Consider the following 19234-nt stretch of genomic DNA (forward strand, 5'->3'; position numbering starts at 1 on the left):
GCTTTGTATGAAATCCAGGGATGAAGTTTTAAAGGATAATGAGACTAGTCTTAACCAAAATGAGACTGTCTTAGAAACTGGTATTGACTGACAAGCTACAGATTTAGACTGTGCATTATTAGCAAAGGTAAGAATTAATAATAATATAGTACATAATAATATATAATAATAATAAGCAGGAAATCTGACAGTTTGAAGAGCATGGTTGGTAGCAATTAGTGGAAACCACAGTCATTTATCCCTCCATGAGCAGATAATAATCAAATGAGGTACACTGTATTCATTACCAAAAATCCCAGCTTCTGATGTCAAAAAGATACCCAGGAATAATAGTCAGTGGAAAAACTAGGATCATGGACAGAAAAGGGAAGTGCAGCACAGCCCAAGCCAGGGATCCAAGATTGGATTTGTTCTCTTCGTGTCAATATATGACAGTAAAATGTGCAATGTACGTGGTATGTTAAAATTGGCAAATTGCATATCGTGGCAATAAGAGAAGCTAATATCTCAGAGAATACAAGAAAAAAATGAAAATCTACAATATTTGAGTAGGTTTAAGTACTGAGTTTAGTTGCAGACAATATGGTCCCATGACATTTTAAAATGTATCTTTTTAGCATCGCCCTCTAATGTGGCCCACTGTAATATCACCCATTTACAGTATCAAGTAGAGTGATCTAACATGTGCCCAAAGCACCAAGATTTTGGTCTTAAATACAGTTCCCCAGTAAAAGAAAGCAGGAGTCCTTAGGAAGTATCTGCTTTTATAGCTCAAAGCAAGGATAATTAAGATGAGCCTGGAACAACAAATATTTTTGGCCAGAAAGAATGCCTCCAAAACTATCCAAGGCAATCAATCTTAAGGGAAAAGGGAGCCAGTTTTAAGACAGTTTTAAGAGGCTCCCACTGAGTAAATTGTGACAATTTTGGCATTTAAAAAAAAAAAGCAATATTTCTTTGCAGAACCTATGAGGCATGCTAAAAATAAAAAACAAGAAAGGCATGTACAAGTCTTTAATGATGTTTACAGTGTATTAACTATGTGCATACTATATTCAAGTTTTGGTCCACATCACAATTTCATCAATGCAAATCAAACTGCTAAAAAATTCATTGAAATCTTGGTAGGGGGTGAGAAATCTCATCAGCTCTACTCAGGCAACAAAAAAAAAAATTATAGGAAGTCTTACTATAACAACAAAAAAAGAGACTTGGAACGTTCAATCACCCCCACAGAGACTCAGCCTAATCAACACCAACTCATAATGAATGATCCTGGGATCCTCACCTAATCCCTGCCCTAGGCATCATAAGCCCCCTCAACTCATGGCAGTGAAGTGTAAAGTGGTCACCATGATGGGTTGAGAGAACATGTAACCCAGTGGGAAATCTTCTGCCGTATTGATCCATACTATGGTGCTGGCCAGGTTGTCTATAATAAGAATTCTGTGATCATTCCCCTGTTTGATATGTACTTCAGTTTTAAGATGTTTTAAATAATTAAGAGAACCTGTTGTATTTCTAGTCATACTTTTTTATAAGAGTTGCTAAAAGGTTAGGAAGATTTTACTCAATAGATTTGAAAGCTGTAAGAGATCTGGGTGGTCTTTATGGAATTTGATTCAGTAGACTGAGTCAAGCACATGGCCCTTCCTAATGTAGATGTGCCTCATCTGATCCATCAAAGGTTTAAATAGAAGAAATGGCAGCGTAAGAAAGAATTTCTCTCTCCACTTTCCCTCCCTCCTTCCATATCTTAAAATGGGGACAGGGGGCTGGAGATTCATTCAGTGGTTGAACACTTGTCTGTGCCATCCCCAACAACTGTAACCAGCAAAACCTGGCACATCTGACTCTTGTCTCTGGACTCAGACTTTGATCCAAACCTACCCAATTGGCTCTCCTGCTTCTCCGGGCTTCTGATTAGACTGGAACTATAAATCATAGGCTCTCTTGGGTCTTCATCTTGCTGATAGCAGATCTTGAGACTTTTCAGTCTCCATAACTATATGAATCAGGTCCTTTATCTTTAAACATACACACATACACACACACACACACACACACACACACACACTCACACACACACTCGTATTGTTTCTGTTTCTCTAGAGAAGTCTGATGAATGCAGAGGTTCTTGGATTTAAGAAAATCAACTGAACTCAATTTGAAAGTATGGTTTGAAATGTCTAAGAAATCTGATTAATTAAATGAAGAAATTGTGTAGTATAAATAAGGAATCTGTGAAGTCAATGAGCTAACTGAAAGTTAATGAAAGAAAAGAAAGTCTTATTTTTATACAAAACTATAATAAGATAATATTTTGTAAATCGAGATTTTTAGGCTTAAGAGACATAAGATATTCAAACTTATTAATCTAATCAATTGAATAGTAATTAAAACATTAGTAATACTTATTATTTTCATGCCCCCCAAAACCCCCCGGGGCTGGGGTTGTAGCTCAGTGGTAGAGAGCTTGCCTAGCGTGTGCAAGGCACTGGGTTCAATTCTCAGCAGCGCATATAAATAAATTAAAAATTCAACAACAACTAAAAAAATTTTTTTAAAAACAAATTTTTTTTGGAAACTGTCATCTACCATTTCCTAGAAACTTGTTTTGCATTTATTTCCTATCCATCCCCCTAATCTGGTCTCAATCACTCACATCTTTGCAGTCCCCACAAGGTCACTTCCCTGTGAACTTTCAAATGCTTGGTCCATCATCAGAAAATGCCCTCCCCCTCCCCTCCTCCACTCTCCCCTCCTCCACTTGCCCCTAGTCTCTCCCTTCCCTTTCCCTTCCCTTCCCTTGGAAATCAGGTAGAATAAGTGTCCTCTCCTCTTGCCACAGCCATTTTCTCCTTCACAGACCCCAGCTCCTTTGAAGTGCATGCTATCAGACTTTTCCATACGTGGCCCATTCTTGCTGCTATTATGTGCCTACCTCCTGGTCACTTCCTTTCATTCTTGAGGTTTTTTTTTTTTTTTTTTTTTTAGCACCTGGGCCACTATATTCTTTACCACTCCCCCCTTCAACCATTCTTGCCAACTGCAACTTCCTCAGAGACAATCCACCCAACATCCTGGCCACCTGTTACAGAGCCTGCTGTTCTGATTGTCCCTGGAATTATGGAGTGACAACACAGAGAAGTCATGCCATCACTGTCTCTGGTAATTATCTAGTCCTGGGAGAGGCAGGATTAGCAAGGTCCCCCAAATGTTAAATAGAGGGGCAAACATAATTAACATGCCTCCTCAACTCCTAGCAATCTCTTCCTCCTCCCCACCTCGGCCATCTGCTTTCACAGTCACAGCCTTGACTCTGTCACCACCAACATGCTAGGGATGTAACTCAGTGGTAAAGCACTTATCTAGCATGTATGAAGCCCTGGGTTTAATCCCCAGTACACAGACACACATATACCACCCTCTTATCACCTCCTTTTTACACTTCTACCTGGGGTGACCCTGTTCCAACAATCCTTACATTTCACTGGGTCTATGATCTTGCCACATCTTCCTCTGCAAAGTGCTAAAAAACACTACTGGGCATGCCACTTTTAAGTGTTAAGTAGATAAACTACCCCGGGGCCCTCACTATGTTCCTCATTAGCTTAAAGTTCAAGGTTCAGGCAATCACTTCTCTGCAAATACATACCCTCACCAACATTGCCCCTTTCTTTCCACTTAGTAATTGACTGGCAAATCCTAGCTCTGATTAAACTCTGCTAACCATCACCCATCCCTGTACTTGAGTACCCAAACACTATTGGAGAAAATCACACAACACTAAATAGGCTCACAAAGTGTTTTTGACTCAGATCTCAAATGAGCACTCAAGGCTGTACAACAATCATTACATTTTCCTGGTGGCTTCTCCCTCTTCTTAAAGCACAATTTTTCTCTTTTTCCGGGTTGGAATGGAACCCAGGGCCTTGTGCATGCTAGGCAATCTCTCTGCCACTGAGTTACATCCCCAGGCCTCTTTCTCCCTCTTCAAATGAAAATTTTACATCTTTACATCTGCTCTCTTCAAACTTCAGGTCTGTCTGAGAATCTGTCCTCTCAACCCAAGGTCACTGCTCCTCCCTCGTGTCTTGTTCTCTCCCATACTTGGGAAAAGATCAGGCTGAGAGGAAACCACCTCTCCCCTCCTGGAACAAGGGGCCCAGTGTCCACAGGATAAGCACCCCACCCTGCCCCCTTGACCACCAGCAATTCCCACAGCCTTCCCAATCTTAGGTGCAATGGTACCTTCCTGAGGACAAGCATTCATTCCCTCCCTCCTTTGTGGTCCTATCAGAGGAAAGGGACAAGGGCTCTTTGCTCTCATGAATTTGCTTCTCTGCTTTATTGACCAGGGAATGGCTAAGGGCTGTGTCTGATTTTTATCTGTCTTTTACTCCCATCACTTGGCACAGGATTGGAGTTGAATGAATAAATGAAATAGAATCTGAGAAATGCCACAGTCTGGCTGGGCACAATTCAGGAGCCACTAGTCAAAGGAAACGAACTTTATTTTTAGAACTCACACACCACACACCACACAGCTCCTCAGGAAAACCTTCAGAGCCCAACTGCCACCACCGGCTTCCCACAAGCCTCTCACCCCCACACAAACCTCACCACCTCCCACAATCCTCCTGCTCTTGAGGCTGATTGGCTGGGTCGTGTGGGCGGAGCCAAAGAAGTCCCCCAATGAGCAGCTCCGTGGAGGAGCCAATCAGCTAGATGTTGCTGGGGCCGCTGTGAGCCAATCATCAGCTGGCAGTCTGAAGGGCAGGGAAACAGCCCAATGAACATCACCGCAGAGGAGCCAATCAGCTAGATGTTGCTGGGGCTGCTGTGAGTCAATCATCAGCCGGCAGCTGGAAGTTTGCTGGCAGCTGGAAGTTTGCTGGGGCCCCTTTGGCTGTGGCTCTCAACATCTCCCCCTCTCTGTTTAAACAACAGGCATGTGGCTTGGGGACCGTGCCTGCCTTAGGTTGTCCAATACTACATATGGTCCTTACCCGTCTTCGGATGAGCTGACCTCAGGGCGTCAGCCTCCTGTCTTAGGTTGGTACCATTGCAATTGGATCTTACCCGTCATTGACTACCAGTCCAGCATACAGCCACACCTGTGGATAGGCCTTTGTACCAGCGGGGGGGTGAAGTTCTTTGCCTCACCTCTGTTGGCCCCCAAATTTTAGCTGAACAACCATCACAAGCAGAAGGGAGGAGGATACACCAAGCCAACTGACGGCTCCTTTTGGAAAAATTGTACCACCAATGACACCATCAGCAAAAATACCCCAACACTACCACAAGTCGTTGCACCAACAGATAGTTCACAATGCATACAGGTGAGTTCACAATGCATACAAGTGATACACAGTCCAGGCAAGTTCTGCAAACAGTTCAGTGATAGCTATTGCAGAAGCTGTAGATTGGTTTTATCTTTGTCTTCACCGGCACTGGGATGAAGACAGGAATTCTGGCAATAATGGCTAAAGAAAAAATTATGTAACATTCCAGAAGGCACTAAAAGAAAACAATTTTCTTAACAATTTACATTGTCTTCACCGGCACTGGGATGAAGATAGATAGGAATTCTGGCAATAATGGCTAAAGAAAAAATTGTGTAACATTCCAGAAGACACTAAAAGAAAACAATTTTCTTAACAATTTACATTATCTTGAAGAGAATTATTAAATATAATGAAAAGGTAAGGTGAGAATTATTAAATATAATGAAAAGGAAAGGTGAAAGTAAACAAACAGATCTGTTAACCTCCTTTTTTGTTTACATATTAAAACAATTCTTAATAGTTATTTACCCAATTTAAATTAAACCATTTAAATCACGTGAATAAAAAAAATATTTGGATCCATTTTTCCATGAGCGCTCATCATATATGATATATGGACATACGTACATTCAAACATATAACACAAAACACAAGTGTGCACACATAATAATACATATAACACATAACATAATAGTAAAGGCCTTATAACTTTTTACACATGAAATCTCCATTGCAATGTTTAAAAACTCTATAGTCAAAAAATAGAACTGATCAGCAAAACATTAACCTAGGTCTGTATGAGCTCAAAAATCAAAATAGAACTTCATGATGTGGGAAAGGGTAATAATAAAATAGATATTGAAAAAAGCATCCTGGTTCTGTCGCAGATGTAAGGATAGCCAAATTGGAGTTTTGGATATTAGCTGTTATGGATTTGAGCCAAATCATCTTCTTTTTGGTCTGTAGAAATCGCTTCAGTTAATCTCTCTGGAATCCAAATCGGCTGCTGTTCTCCCTGTGGAAACACACAAACAGACCCCCAACTCCAGACAATCACTGGTTCAGGACCTTAGTTAATCTCTCTGGAATCCAAATTGGCTGCTGTTCTCCCTCTACGGCATTGTGGGCAAATACCTGGTATTCTACCCCTTTAATACCTAGTATTGTTAAACCCTTCTTCTATGGGGGCAATTCCTTTTAAAATGTCCTGTTTGTCCACAATTGTAGCATGTTTTTGGCCTGGCATCTAAAACCTGTTGTACTGCAGCTGCCAAGCCTTGCCCTTGTTCATTAATGTCTCTACATAATTTAATATATGTGTTTAAATCTTCATGTTTCCATGGTCTAATGACCTCTCTGCACCAACGATTTGCTTGCTCATAAGCCAGTTGTTTTATTAATGGCATTGCTTGTTCTGTATCCCCCAAAACTCTGGTAGCTGTTTGAATAAGCCTATCTACAAATTCAGCATAAGGTTCATTAGCTCCTTGTATTACCTTAGATAATTGACCTTGTAAACCTCCATGTCCTTGTAAAGTCTTCCATGCCCTAACTGCATCTGCATTAATTTGTGCATATACGCCAGGATCATATGCAATTTGTTGCTGCTGATCCTCATAAGGTCCCTCTCCTAACAACATATCTAAATTTCTCTGAGGATAACCAGCTGCTGCATTTCGCCTAGCCGTCTCCTTGCAAAATTCCTCATTGGCAACCTTCCATAACAGGTATTGACCTCCATTTAGCACAGCTTTACACATATTAGCCCAATCTGCTGGCGTCATGTTCAAGTTGTTAATGGATTCGACCATGCTTACAGTGAAGGGTGCTTGAGGACCATAGATTGTTACAGCCTCTTTTAGCTGCTTCACTGTTTTGAAATCTAAAACATGGTGAATTCGCTGCCCTCCTGACTGTTCAAATACAGAGCATACTGATCTTTGAAGTCCTGTCTCAGGATCCCATCTATCAACTATAGGGGTTGGGGGCCTCCCAGCATACGGAGGTGGCGCTGTTGGTTGGACACTTACGCCCTCTGGTGATAGAAAGGTGTTAGTAGCAGTCTCCTGTTGTAACTTTCCCCCTGATGGCTTTTTCTTCTCTAAACTTTCTTCCTCTGTCTGACTAGCTCGAGAGACCTTTTTTTTACTTGAATTTTTTCCTCTGTCTGACTAACTTGAGAGACCTTCTCTTTTACTTGAATTTTTCTACTATAACTATAATACAACCCAACAAGATAATACCAAACAAAACAGAAACAGAGTGAAACAAAATTGGAACAACAAAAAATCATTATAATAGCCTTTCTATCCTCCTGAAATGTCCATCTGTCCTTTCTCCCTATCTGTTCCTCAGATGTGAGCGGTTTTTCTTCCATCTTACACATCTCCAGGGACAGGTAACTTAAAACAAAAGTGAAGCAAAACAAAAGAAAAATCTTAAAATGGCTACCCATCCTCTCGCCCTGCCCTCAGGGGCGAGCAGTTTACCTTATCACTTACCCTCAGTCGTTCCCCTTGCGGGCCACCAAATGCCGCAGTCTGGCTGGGCACAATTCAGGAGCCACTAGTCAAAGGAAACAAACTTTATTTTTAGAACTCACACACCACACACCACACAGCTCCTCAGGAAAACCTTCAGAGCCCAACTGCCACCACCAGCTTCCCACAAGCCTCTCACCCCCACACAAACCTCACCACCTCCCACAATCCTCCTGCTCTTGAGGCTGATTGGCTGGGTCGTGTGGGCGGAGCCAAAGAAGTCCCCCAATGAGCAGCTCCGTGGAGGAGCCAATCAGCTAGATGTTGCTGGGGCGCTGTGAGCCAATTATCAGCTGGCAGTCTGAAGGGCAGGGAAACAGCCCAATGAACATCACCGCAGAGGAGCCAATCAGCTAGATGCTGCTGGGGCTGCTGTGAGTCAATCATCAGCCGGCAGCTGGAAGTTTGCTGGCAGCTGGAAGTTTGCTGGGGCCCCTTTGGCTGTGGCTCTCAACAGAGAAATCCACAAAAAGGCCACGGAGGCATTGTCAGAGATAGTTGGAGTCCCAGGCACAAGATGAACATGAGGACTGAGAAGCCCAGCCTCAAGCAAAATATTCACCTGTCCCCTGGGGCTCTGCTCCTCTTTCCTGAAAAGTAACTTTCCCAGGTGCTTCAGAAGAATGAGTGATAAGTATTCTATCTGATCTGTAGTATGGTTAGCCAACCTACTCTTCTTTATCGGGGATGGAACTCAGAGGCACCACTGAGCCATATTCCCCAGCCCTGTTTTGTATTTTATAGAGAGACAGGGTCTCACTGAGTTGCTTAGTGCCTGGCTTTTGCTGAGGTTGGCTTTGAACTCAAGATCTTTCTGCCTCAGCCTCCTGAGCTGCTGGGATTATAGGCCTGTGTCATGGGGCCCAGCCCAACCTACTTTTTTAACATATGCATTGGTTATTGAAATAAAATTCACATAATGTAAAATTTATCATTTTAACCATTTTAAAGTATACAAATTTAAATTTTAGTATGCTCACAATGTTGTGCAATCATTACTACAAACTAATACCAAAATACGCTGGGGGTGTGGCTCAGGGGCAGAGCACATGCCTAGCATGTACAAAGCCATAGGTTGATCCCCAAGAATCACACACACACACACACATACACACACATACACACACACAAAGGCTAAAAATACCAAAGCATTTCACTAGAACAAAAAGAAACCCCACACCAGTTAGCAGTCACTCCTTTTATCCCTCCCACTTCCCTTGGCAATCACAAATCTGCTGTGTTAATGGATTTTTCTATTTTGAATATTTCATGTAAATTGAGTCATACAGTACATGACTTTTGTGTCTGCCATTTTCAATTTCCATGATACTTTCGAGGTCACCCACAATGTAGTATATATCAGTAGTATATTCCTTCTTACGACTGAATAGTAGTTCATTATACGGAATATGTCATATTTTGTTTATCCATTCATCAGTTGATAGGAATTTGGGTTGTTTCCACCTTTGGGCCATTGTGAACAGTGTTGCTATGAACATTTGCATAGAAGCATTTGTTTCAATACTATTTTCAATTTGGGGGTCTATATTTTTAGGAATGAAATTTCTGGGTCATATAGTCATCCTAACGTTGACTTTTGGAAGAACTATCAAACCATTCTCTATAGTGACTGAACCATTTTACATTCCCACCAGCAATGTATGAGGATTCCAATTTCTCCACATCCTCCCCAATACTTGTTTTTGTTTGTTTGTGATGGGGTCTCATTATGTTGCCCAGGCTGGTCTCACACTCCTGAACTCAAGCTATCCTCCTGCCTCAGCCGCCTAAGCAGAGTCATTTTCTGTTTTTGTCATCAAAGCCATCTTAGAGGTTGTGGTTTTAATTTTAATTTCTCTAGTGACTGTTGATGGTGAGCATGTTTTTGTGAGCTTTTTGGCTATTTGTATACCTTCTTTTGGAGAAATGTCCATTCAAGCCCATTGTCCATTTTTAGTTGGGTTTGTTGTTGAGTTGTTAAGAGTTCTTTATATATTCTGGATACTATGTCCTTATCAGGTCTATCACTTGAAACTATTTGCTACCATTCTGTGGCTTTCTTTCTACTTTTTTGTGATATTGTTCTTAGATGCACAAAAGTTTTCAATTTTATGAGCTCCAATTGGCCAGCCTACATTTTAGAATACATTTTTAAATAACATTTTATTATGGAAGTTTCCAAACATACACAAATAGACCATGGTATAATGAAGACCTGAAACTTTCAGGCACCTGCAATAATGGCATTTTTGTCAATGCTGTCTCATTTCATCTATGTCCGCATTGGCTTGTTTTGGTGGGATCAAATAATAAACATTGTGTCATTTCACCTGTAAGTGCTTCAGTATGCTGTCATCCCACTTGACAAAATAAGCAATAATTCATTAATATTATATTATCTGAAATCCACATTCACATTCCTCCAATTGTCTCGAAGATGACATTTTTACATTTAGTTTATGTGACTCAGGATCCCAGCAGGAATCCATATTGTATTTAACTGCTCTGTCTCTCAAGTCTCTTATTTCATAACAATTCCCCCCATCCCTCGGCTTTTTTTATATTTATTTTTATCTTTATTTTATTTTATTTTTATGTGGTGCTGAGGATCGAACCCAGCGCCCCGCGCATGCCAGGCGAGTGCGCTACCACTTGAGCCACATCCCCAGCCCCCTCCATGCTTTTTATGCCGTTGATTTGTTAAATGAACCATGTCATTTGCCGGGTAGAATGTCCCACATTCTATATTTTGCCAAGGTCATGGCACCATTTACATACAAACAACTAAGCAGCCAGAGCTGGAGTTTTAGAACCAGAACAGAACTCAATAATAGCATAGTTAGCTACTATGCAAACAATGCTGGGCATTATACAAACATTAACTCATTTTATCCCTTTCAATGACAATAGAAAGTAGATAGTGCTCTTATCCCCATTTTACAGATGAAAACACTAGGCCCAGAGAGGGAATTTGCCACCTCTCACACAGCTAGTAGGGATGGAGTTGGGCTTTAACCATGGTTAATTGGTTTCCACATCCAGTCTTGAAGCACTTTGTGATAGGGTGCTTTTCTAGGCCAAGACAAAAGGGACAATTCCAGGTCAAATCTTCCTTTTCAAGGACAAGTGACTTGAAATGCTCCTCCCTCTAGTTATATAAAATGGCAGTGTCTTAGCAGCTATTTTTCTAGGATTAGGGTGGAATAGGGTCCTTGAGACAGATATTATCCTCACTTTAGAGAAGAGGAAACTGAGGTTCAGAAAGGTGACAAACTTTACAGGTTTTTTTTCCCTGGGCCACAGTGCCCCTAAGCACTGATTCTGGGCTGAAAGTCTGGAGCAGATCTGGCTGGCAGTCACAAGGAGTTCAGTTTCTCCCCCAGAGTCATCAGGATCCTCTCTGCCTGGCCAGCCCATGACTCCATAAGAGGCTGCTGGGACACTCATAAAACAGGAAATAATGATCGGAATGCTCAGGGTTTCAGGGTCAGCTGGGACTCAGGTATGGTTTGCTTGGGAGTCTGATTTGGTTTACCGCTACCACTTGTCCTTTGGTGGGAGGGAAACTGCAGAGAGTTTACATTGGTGGTTTGGAGTTACACAGCCCATAAATTGCTAATCTTCCGAAGTCCAACTCCACAGCTCATAAGCTTCCAGGTCTCCTAACATCTTCACCTTTCTGCCCAGGAGGGGAGCCCTCTTTCCCTACTTCCCCAGAGGCTGGAATGGAAACGAAATCCTGACATAAAGACCAGACACACTTGGAAGAGAATTGGCTAGACCTATCAGAGAGAATTTTTATGAAGGCAGAGGAAGCAATGGAAAATACACAGAGATCAGTGTCTGATTGGGGTCTCAACCTTGCTCCAGTGCATACTAGGGGCATATAAACTGGGTGCCCTGCTCAAGTTCCGGGCTCAGTTTCTTCATCTGAAAAGTAGGAATAATCTATTTTAGGGATCCACAAATTATTTTTCAAAGCCTTTTTAAAATATTTTTAAATGGGCACAATACTTTCATTTTATTTATTTTTGTATAGGGTGCTGAGGATCGAACCCAGTGCCTCACATGTGCTAGGCAAACGCTCTACCTACCACTGAGCCATACCCCAGCCCCAAATTATTTCTTTAATGGACCCGATGGCACATGTTAAATTCTATGAGCCTGACTGTCTCTGTCCTAGCCACTCTGCCCTTCTACCAAGAAAGCAGCCACCGACGCATAAAGGAATGGCGTGGCTGTGTTCCCATAAAACTCTATTTATAAAATCAGGTGGTGAGCTGGGTTTGGCGTATCAGCAAACCGATCCCTGATCTACCTCACATTGCTGTTGGGAAGAAGCGACTGAAGTGCTGTTTCTCTGGGGACTACACAATGTGAAACCCTTGGGAGCAGCTGGAAGGCACCGAACGTGGTAATAAAAATAAAGCTAGGAGCTCGAGAGCGCTTCCGGATGGGAATGCCCGGGGCTGACGGAGCTGACCATCAGGTAGGCATGGGCCGCAGAGGAGGCTCGCACGCCGTCCAGAGTTGAACTGGATGATCAAAGTACCGGCACCGCTCTTTCGGCAGCCAGCAGATCGCTCCAAAAAGTTCCAGTCGCCTTCTCCAGGAGTCCCTCTCCTAGCCCTTCGGCTGGTCCTCTCCCTCAGATCCCAGCCAGAGAGCCGGACGCCGAAACTGGGTCCCTCAAGTCCCCGCCCCCAAAGCCTGGACCCGCCCTCTGGAGTCTCCGCCCCCAGAGCTCGGACCGGCGAGTGACGCACCAGGCCCCGCCCTCTAGAGTCCCCGCCCCCAGAGTCCGGACCCACGAGCAACTCACCGGGCCCCACCCTCTGAAAACCCCGCCCCCAAAGCCCGGACCGGCGTGCTTTGCGGTCGCCCCCGCCGGGCTCCGCGCTCGTGTCGCCGCGTACTGGGCAACCGCACAGCAGGTGAGCGCGCCGAGCCAGGCGGAAGGTACCTGGACTCGCGGGCCGAGCTTTCGTCCCTATCTTCCCTGCCGCAGGGTGTTCGGGGGGCCTAGGGTGGAGGCATAGTGGAGCCCCTGTGCGAAGGTCCTGCAGCCCCTCCTTGCCCAGACGCCCGCGGGGGAGGCCCCAGAACCTGCCTTGGCGCCGGCAGCCCTGGGTGCGTTAGAGCTTCGTCCAGGATCCTTCCTTTCCTAGCCTAAGTTTCCTCTTTGGAAAGAAAGGCCCAAATGAGATGACGTTAGTATGATTTCCTTATTAAAACAGGCTAAGCAGTACCCCCGCGTTCTCGTTTGCTGAACGTCATTGCTAATTAAACATTTTTCCCAGACAGGAAAATAGTAAGCTTCAACCAAAGTTATATAATTGTGATTATTAGGTGACATGCCCAGATGAAATGATAAGGTGTTTGGAATGTTTCAAAATAAACCAGTCAGGGATGTGGGGTAGGAATAAATGAAACAATATTGGCTGAGTTGATAATGATTGAATTTGATATATTATTGTCTCTACCTTTGTTTATGTTTATGATTTAGCATAACAGGTTTTCTAAAATGAATACATTGCTGTGGGTGCCTGACAGCCCATGCTCAAATACTGTGCCTGAATTAATCTGTTAGGGCTAACAACAGTACTGGGTGGCCTAACTGGGAGACATTTATTTCTCACAGTTCTGGAGGCTAGACGTCCAAGACCAAGGTTTGATTAGGTTTGGTTTCACCTTGACTTGCAGATAATCTCCCTGTGTCCTTGTTTTATTCCCTCTGAACATGTGTTTTTCTTTTTTTTAATATTTATTTTTTAGTTTTAGGTGGACACAATGTCTTTATTTTTTTATTTTTTATTTTTATGTGGTGTTGAGGATGGAACCCAGCGCCCTGCGCATGCCAGGCAAGCACGCTTGAGCCACATCCCCAGCCCATACAGTTAGCTTTTTATCAGAGGGTTCACCTCTAGGGATTCAACCAATCACAGATTTAAATATTTGGAAACAAATTTTTTCATCTGTATTGAACATGTATAGATTTACATAATTATTTCCTAAGCAATACAGTATAACAACTATATACATGGCATTTGTATTATATTCGGTGTTAAAAGTAATTAGAGATTATTAAAATATGTAAAAGGATGTGCATAGGCTATGTGCAAATACTAAGCCATTTTATACAGAGAAAAATGTTCAGAAATTTTGGTATCTGTGGGGGTACTGGAACCAGTCCCCTGTGGTTACAAAGGAATAATTCTCTGTGTATATATGTTTAAATATCTCAAGTTTATTAGTAGTACAGGTATATTTTCCTAATATAGCCAGCCCACCATATGTGTGGGTTCTGCATCCATGAATTCAACTAACAATTATTTTAACTGTATCTGTACTGACCATGCAAACTTTTTTCTTGCCATTATTCTCTAAACAATGTAACAGCTATATACATAGTAATTACATTGTGTTGGTTATTATAAGTAATCTAGAGATGATTTAAAATATTCAGAAGGATGTGCATATGTTATATATAAATACTATATCAATTTATATAAAGAACTTGAGCATCCTTGGATTTTTATATCTGCAGGATGGGTCACAGGTCCTAGAATCAACCTAGGGACAGCTGTATATGTAAAGCTCTTAAAACTGTGCCTAGCATAAAGTACCCAATAAATTGAACATATGATTCATTTACAAATTAATGATAATAAGGCTTCACAATGAAATGAATGGTGGGTGGAATGAGGTAGTTGGGTACTTAGTACTGTACATGGCCATAAGAATAAAAATAAGAATTATAGCTGTTTTCACAAGGGATGTCTGCTACTAAGCCAAACACTAATTGTTTTATGTATGTTCATTTATTTATTCATTGCAACCACCTTTGAGGTGGGCCGCTGTCGCACGCCTATTTGGCAAGTGGAGAAATGATTCTTTGAACCCATTTGGTCTGCCTGTAGAGCCAGCCCATGCTTTAAACCTCAATGCAGAATTGCCTCAGTAAAGAAGGATCTTGCTCTTGTTCTCTTTTTCTTAGCCAGGTTGTCAGCAGTGGCAGCACTCATGGCTGGTCCCCTGTGGCGGGTCTCAGCCTTCATACAGAGACACAGGACAGCCCTTTTGGTGGGTTCCTGCACAGGCCTGTTTGGAGCTCAAATCTCGTACCACCTCTTCCCGGATCCCGTGGTCCAGTGGCTTTACCAGTACTGGCCCCAGGGCCAACCGGCCCCGCTCTCCTCAGAACTACAAAGCCTCTTCCAAGAGGTCATACAGGATATGGGCGTCCCTTCTGGCCACTGCTACAAGCCCTTCACCACCTTTACCTTCCAGCCTGTGAGTGCCGGCTTCCCAATACTCCCTGCTGGGGCTGTCATAGGCATCCCTGCCAGCTTTCTTGGTAGCCCAGTAACCAACACTGATCATCCTGTGGTCGTACATGGGCAAAGAGTAGACTGGCAGACCCCAGCAGGCACCCGTCTACGAGATGCCCTGACCCTCTCCCGTGACGCCCAGAAGTTTGCCTTGGCCAGAGAGGTGGTATACCTGGAGACCAGTGCAGCTGCCCTGCAGGCCCTGCCAGCCCCAGCTTGCCTGGCAGGAACCTGGGCACTGAGTGTGGGTGCCAAGCATGCACTAGGGCTCTATGGAGGCCCCATGAACATACGAGCTGCCTTCAACTTGGTGGCAGCAGTGGCAGGCTTCGTGGCCTATGCCTTCTCCGCAGACTCTCTTACTCATGCCCTGGAAGGTTGGCTGGACCGCCGCACCGCCTCCCTGTCTACAGCCTACGCCCGAGGTGGAGTGGAATTCTATGAGAAGGTTCTGTCAGGCAACCTGGCCCTGCGCAGTCTCTTGGGCAGACGCGGGGAGAAGCTGTATACACCCAGTGGGAACATTGTCCCCAGACACTGGTTCCGCATCAAGCATTTACCCTACACAACCCGCCTGGACTCTGTATTGCAGATATGGAGGGTAGCACCCAACCCAGGCCGCTCCTGAGGTGCTCATGACCAGGACAGTTCCAGTTCATGCAAATACCACTCTGGCATTGTCTGGGGGAATCCCTTGGGACCTCTGGACCCACAGACCACAGTCAGAAAAATTATAGGCTTTGGAGTTAAATATCCTAGATTCTATCTTCTCCTACTACTTATGAATTCAGGGACCTTGGGCAAGTCCCCTTTATGAATCTGAGCCTTGGTTTTCTCAACTATAATGTGAAGAGGATATAAACTACCTCACAGGATTATAGGGTTATGTGAAGTCATGAATAAGAGGACCTGGCAGAAAGAGTACCATGAATAAACAGGATATCACTCCTCCTTTATCTTTGAATTCCGTTGGTTGTAGGAGTCAGGCCACATCTTTCCAACTAGAGGTGCTGGTAATAGTCAACCCTTTCCTACAGTGAAGAACCCTCCTCTGTCTGCCCAGTGGTCAAATTCTAGTCTTTCTCCATTGAGATAGAGGTTAAAAGATTTAAAAGGCTAGGGGCTGAAGTTGTGGCTCAGTGGCAGAATGCTTGCCTCGCATGTCTGAGGCACTGGGTTCTCAACACCACCTATAAATAAATAAATAAATAAAGGTCCATCAAGAACTAAAAAAATTTTAAAAAAAAAGATTTAAGAGGCTAAAATGTGAATTTGGTGGGGCTTTTAGAGTGGTGTGTCAATAAAGTCCTATGGATGCAAATGGTACACCCAGAGAAGGGAAACCAGGGAAGTGAAGGGGCACCAGGAAAGCACCTGACCAGAAAAGGAAGGGAAGTGTCCCTGGAACACAGCAGAAGCTCTGCCTAGAGATGGAGGAAAGAACAAACCATTGCAAATCTGAGGCTCTGCTGGGGAGTCCAAAGCAATCAGCCTCCTGGGGTACAGAGCATAATCAGGGCTTGGAGAGCAGAGGGCGTTAAGTGGTGCAGCTTTGCTTGGTGAGGACACTGGGGACAACAGAGGGTGGAGGTAGGCAGTGAACCAGGCACGTATTACAGGATCCATGGGGACTGTATCCTTGTTCCCCATGAGCCCTCTGGTGGTACAGAAAGCAGCCCCTCAGCTTTGATCTTTGGACAAGAGACCTCCATCCAACAGGGCAAAGTGAGGAGAGCTGTAACCAGGACTAATTTGGCCATTCATGTCATCCTTACATTGGAAATAATGTTTTTTCTGGAAGAGTTTTGAAGAATTCAGACATGGTGCCAGTAAAATTCAGGACAAAGGGATGAGGTCACACCCAGGGAAGGCACTGGTGGTGGCAGACAGTTCCTGGCAGGAGACCTTGCGAGAAGAGTAAGCCAGGGTGGTCATGGTACACCTTCCTGCTAGGATTTCAGTGTGGTCTAGAGCTCAGTGTGCTGTGCCAACCTACAAGTCCCTCCACCAGACCTGGGCTGGCTGAGAACAGGGGACCCCTGCTCATCTCACAGATCCCTAGCACCTAGGACAATATAAGGCATGGGCTTGATAAGTACATAGACAGATGAGGTACAACTAGGTGAATAAGAGTCCACCCTGGCAGATAGCACTTCACAGGGCTCCTTGGGATGTCACCTAGCCATAGCTGCTGCTGTACGTCAAGGACCATCATGCCAAGGGGGTCAAATATGGAGTCTGAATTTGATGGACTCCACCTTCTCGCCACTCCCTGCCCCCACCCATCTACTTTTAATGTTGGCATGAGCCCAGATGGCAGCATCAGGCCTTCATGCTGATCTGCCCAAGTGCTATGATTTGTCCGCCAATGGTTGATATGGTAGAAGTTGCCCTGTACAGCAGTGTTAAGAAGTAGAACCTTTAATAGGTGGGACCTAGTAGGGGATAATTAGGTCACTGGGGGCATTGCCCTCAGTAAGGATGAATACTGATCTCTGGAAGTGAACTCTGGTGAGAGCAAGCTGTAGTTTAAAAATAATAATAAAACTGGCCACTCCACCCACACTTCCTGTCTGGTTATGGGATCTTTCCTTCTTGAATGCACTCCCACCATTATGATGCCATCTGCCATGAGCTCCTCACCAGAGATGAAGAGAAGTTGGTCCCATGTTCTTGGACTTCCACGATATGAGCCAAATAAACCTGTTTTCTTTATAAATTACCCAGTTTCAAGTATTTTGTTACAACAACAGAAGATAAACTAATATAGGAAGGTAGCCCCAGGATGGGGGAGAGTAAACCCCAGAACTGTTGCTTACTCTCTCCCTCCATTCCCAAGTCAGTCTTTGTCCCCACTCATTGTTCTTCCTAGTCCCCACACATGCTTAATGTGCCACTTACTTCCAAAACCTAGGCTCCCAGAGGCTTCACCATGTGTGGGTGTGTGGGTATGTTGTCCTTTCACCCCACCGCCACACACACATACTTCTCCAGCCACAGCCAAAATACAAAAAACAGAGTTCCAGAGTCATCCTGATCCTGGCTGGTCCCACTATCTCTGTCCCTTCTGGTGTCCACAGTGCAGGGCCCAACTTGAAGCTGAGCACACATGGAAGCCATTGCAGCACGTGAAGCCTAGAAGGGTATATAGTAGAAAACTGGTTCCCAAGCTGGGAATGTAGCTCAGTGGTAGGGAAACTGCCTAGCTGCCTAACATGCAAGAGCCCTGACTTCAGTTCCCAGAATGGCAAAAAATAATAAGATTGGAGCCGGAGGGGCTGGGGCTGGGGCTGGGGCTATAGCTCAGTGGCAGAGCGCTTGCCTAGCATGCATGAGGCACAGGGTTCGATCCTCAGCACCACATAAAAATAAATAAAGTAAAGGCATCCTGTCCAGCTACAATACCAAAAAAAGGAAAAGAAAAGATTGGAGCTGGACATGGTAGCACACCCCTGTAATCCCAGCAGCTCAGTAGGCTAGGGCAGGAGGATCACAAGTTCAAAGTCAACCTCAGCAAAAGTGGGGCACTAAGCAACTTATTGAGACCCTGTCTCTAAATAAAATACAAAAAGGGCTAGGGATGTGGGTCAGTGGTTAAGTGACCCTGGATCCCATTACCAAAAACTAAAAAATAAAATAAGATTGGTTCCCTAAATTTTAGTGCTTTTAAGTGGTACAAGTACAAGGGTGTTCAGGTCTTAAAATTACTTCCCAAAGGCTAGTAATTCCTTGAAACCAGAATCCCTCCCCACCCTCCATCCCACTTCAGGAAACTTTGCTGCCTAATACAGCTCTACTTCATAGCTTTTCAAAGACCCAGTCAGGGCACTTCTTAGGTTGCTATGAATTAGCTCCTTTGGGAAATTACAAAGTTGCTGCCCATGTAATTTCTGAAAGATGGTTGCTTAGAGCAAAGGACCCAGGTGGCCCTATGGGAAGATTCCAGGCTGGGAGAGAGGGCATTTAAGTGGGAGGTGGTCTTTTACACATACTATACTAGTCATATTTTAACTCTAGAATGTCCATTATTAGGTTGTGGTAAGAATGACATGAGCAGACATTCTTGGTGACA

The 19234-nt window shown here is 43.9% G+C and overlaps 1 protein-coding gene across 5 annotated transcripts; it reads left to right on the plus strand.

Moving 5' to 3' along the window:
• The first annotated feature begins 12167 nt into the window (after positions 1–12167).
• Positions 12168–17882, plus strand: TMEM177 (transmembrane protein 177). Of its 5 annotated transcripts, none has more exons than XM_081261610.1 (2): positions 12168–12765; positions 14829–17882. In XM_081261610.1, the coding sequence occupies exon 2, from the start codon at positions 14855–14857 to the stop codon at positions 15788–15790; it is 936 nt and encodes a 311-aa protein (XP_081117736.1). In that variant the 5' UTR covers positions 12168–12765; positions 14829–14854; the 3' UTR covers positions 15791–17882. The 5 variants fall into 5 exon arrangements, with proteins under 5 accessions (XP_081117736.1, XP_081117737.1, XP_081117739.1 ...); XM_081261611.1 differs by having other exon boundaries at positions 14833–17882; XM_081261613.1 differs by having other exon boundaries at positions 12173–12320.
• Positions 17883–19234: the final 1352 nt, after the last annotated feature.

This window comes from Spermophilus citellus (genome assembly GCF_964194105.1).
Source record: "Spermophilus citellus genome assembly, chromosome: 11".
Taxonomy (NCBI): domain Eukaryota; kingdom Metazoa; phylum Chordata; class Mammalia; order Rodentia; family Sciuridae; genus Spermophilus; species Spermophilus citellus.

Bases quoted from the DNA above. Each gene is read 5' to 3' on its own strand.
- TMEM177 (XM_081261610.1), top strand. From the start codon at position 14,855: ATGGCTGGTCCCCTGTGGCGGGTCTCAGCCTTCATACAGAGACACAGG.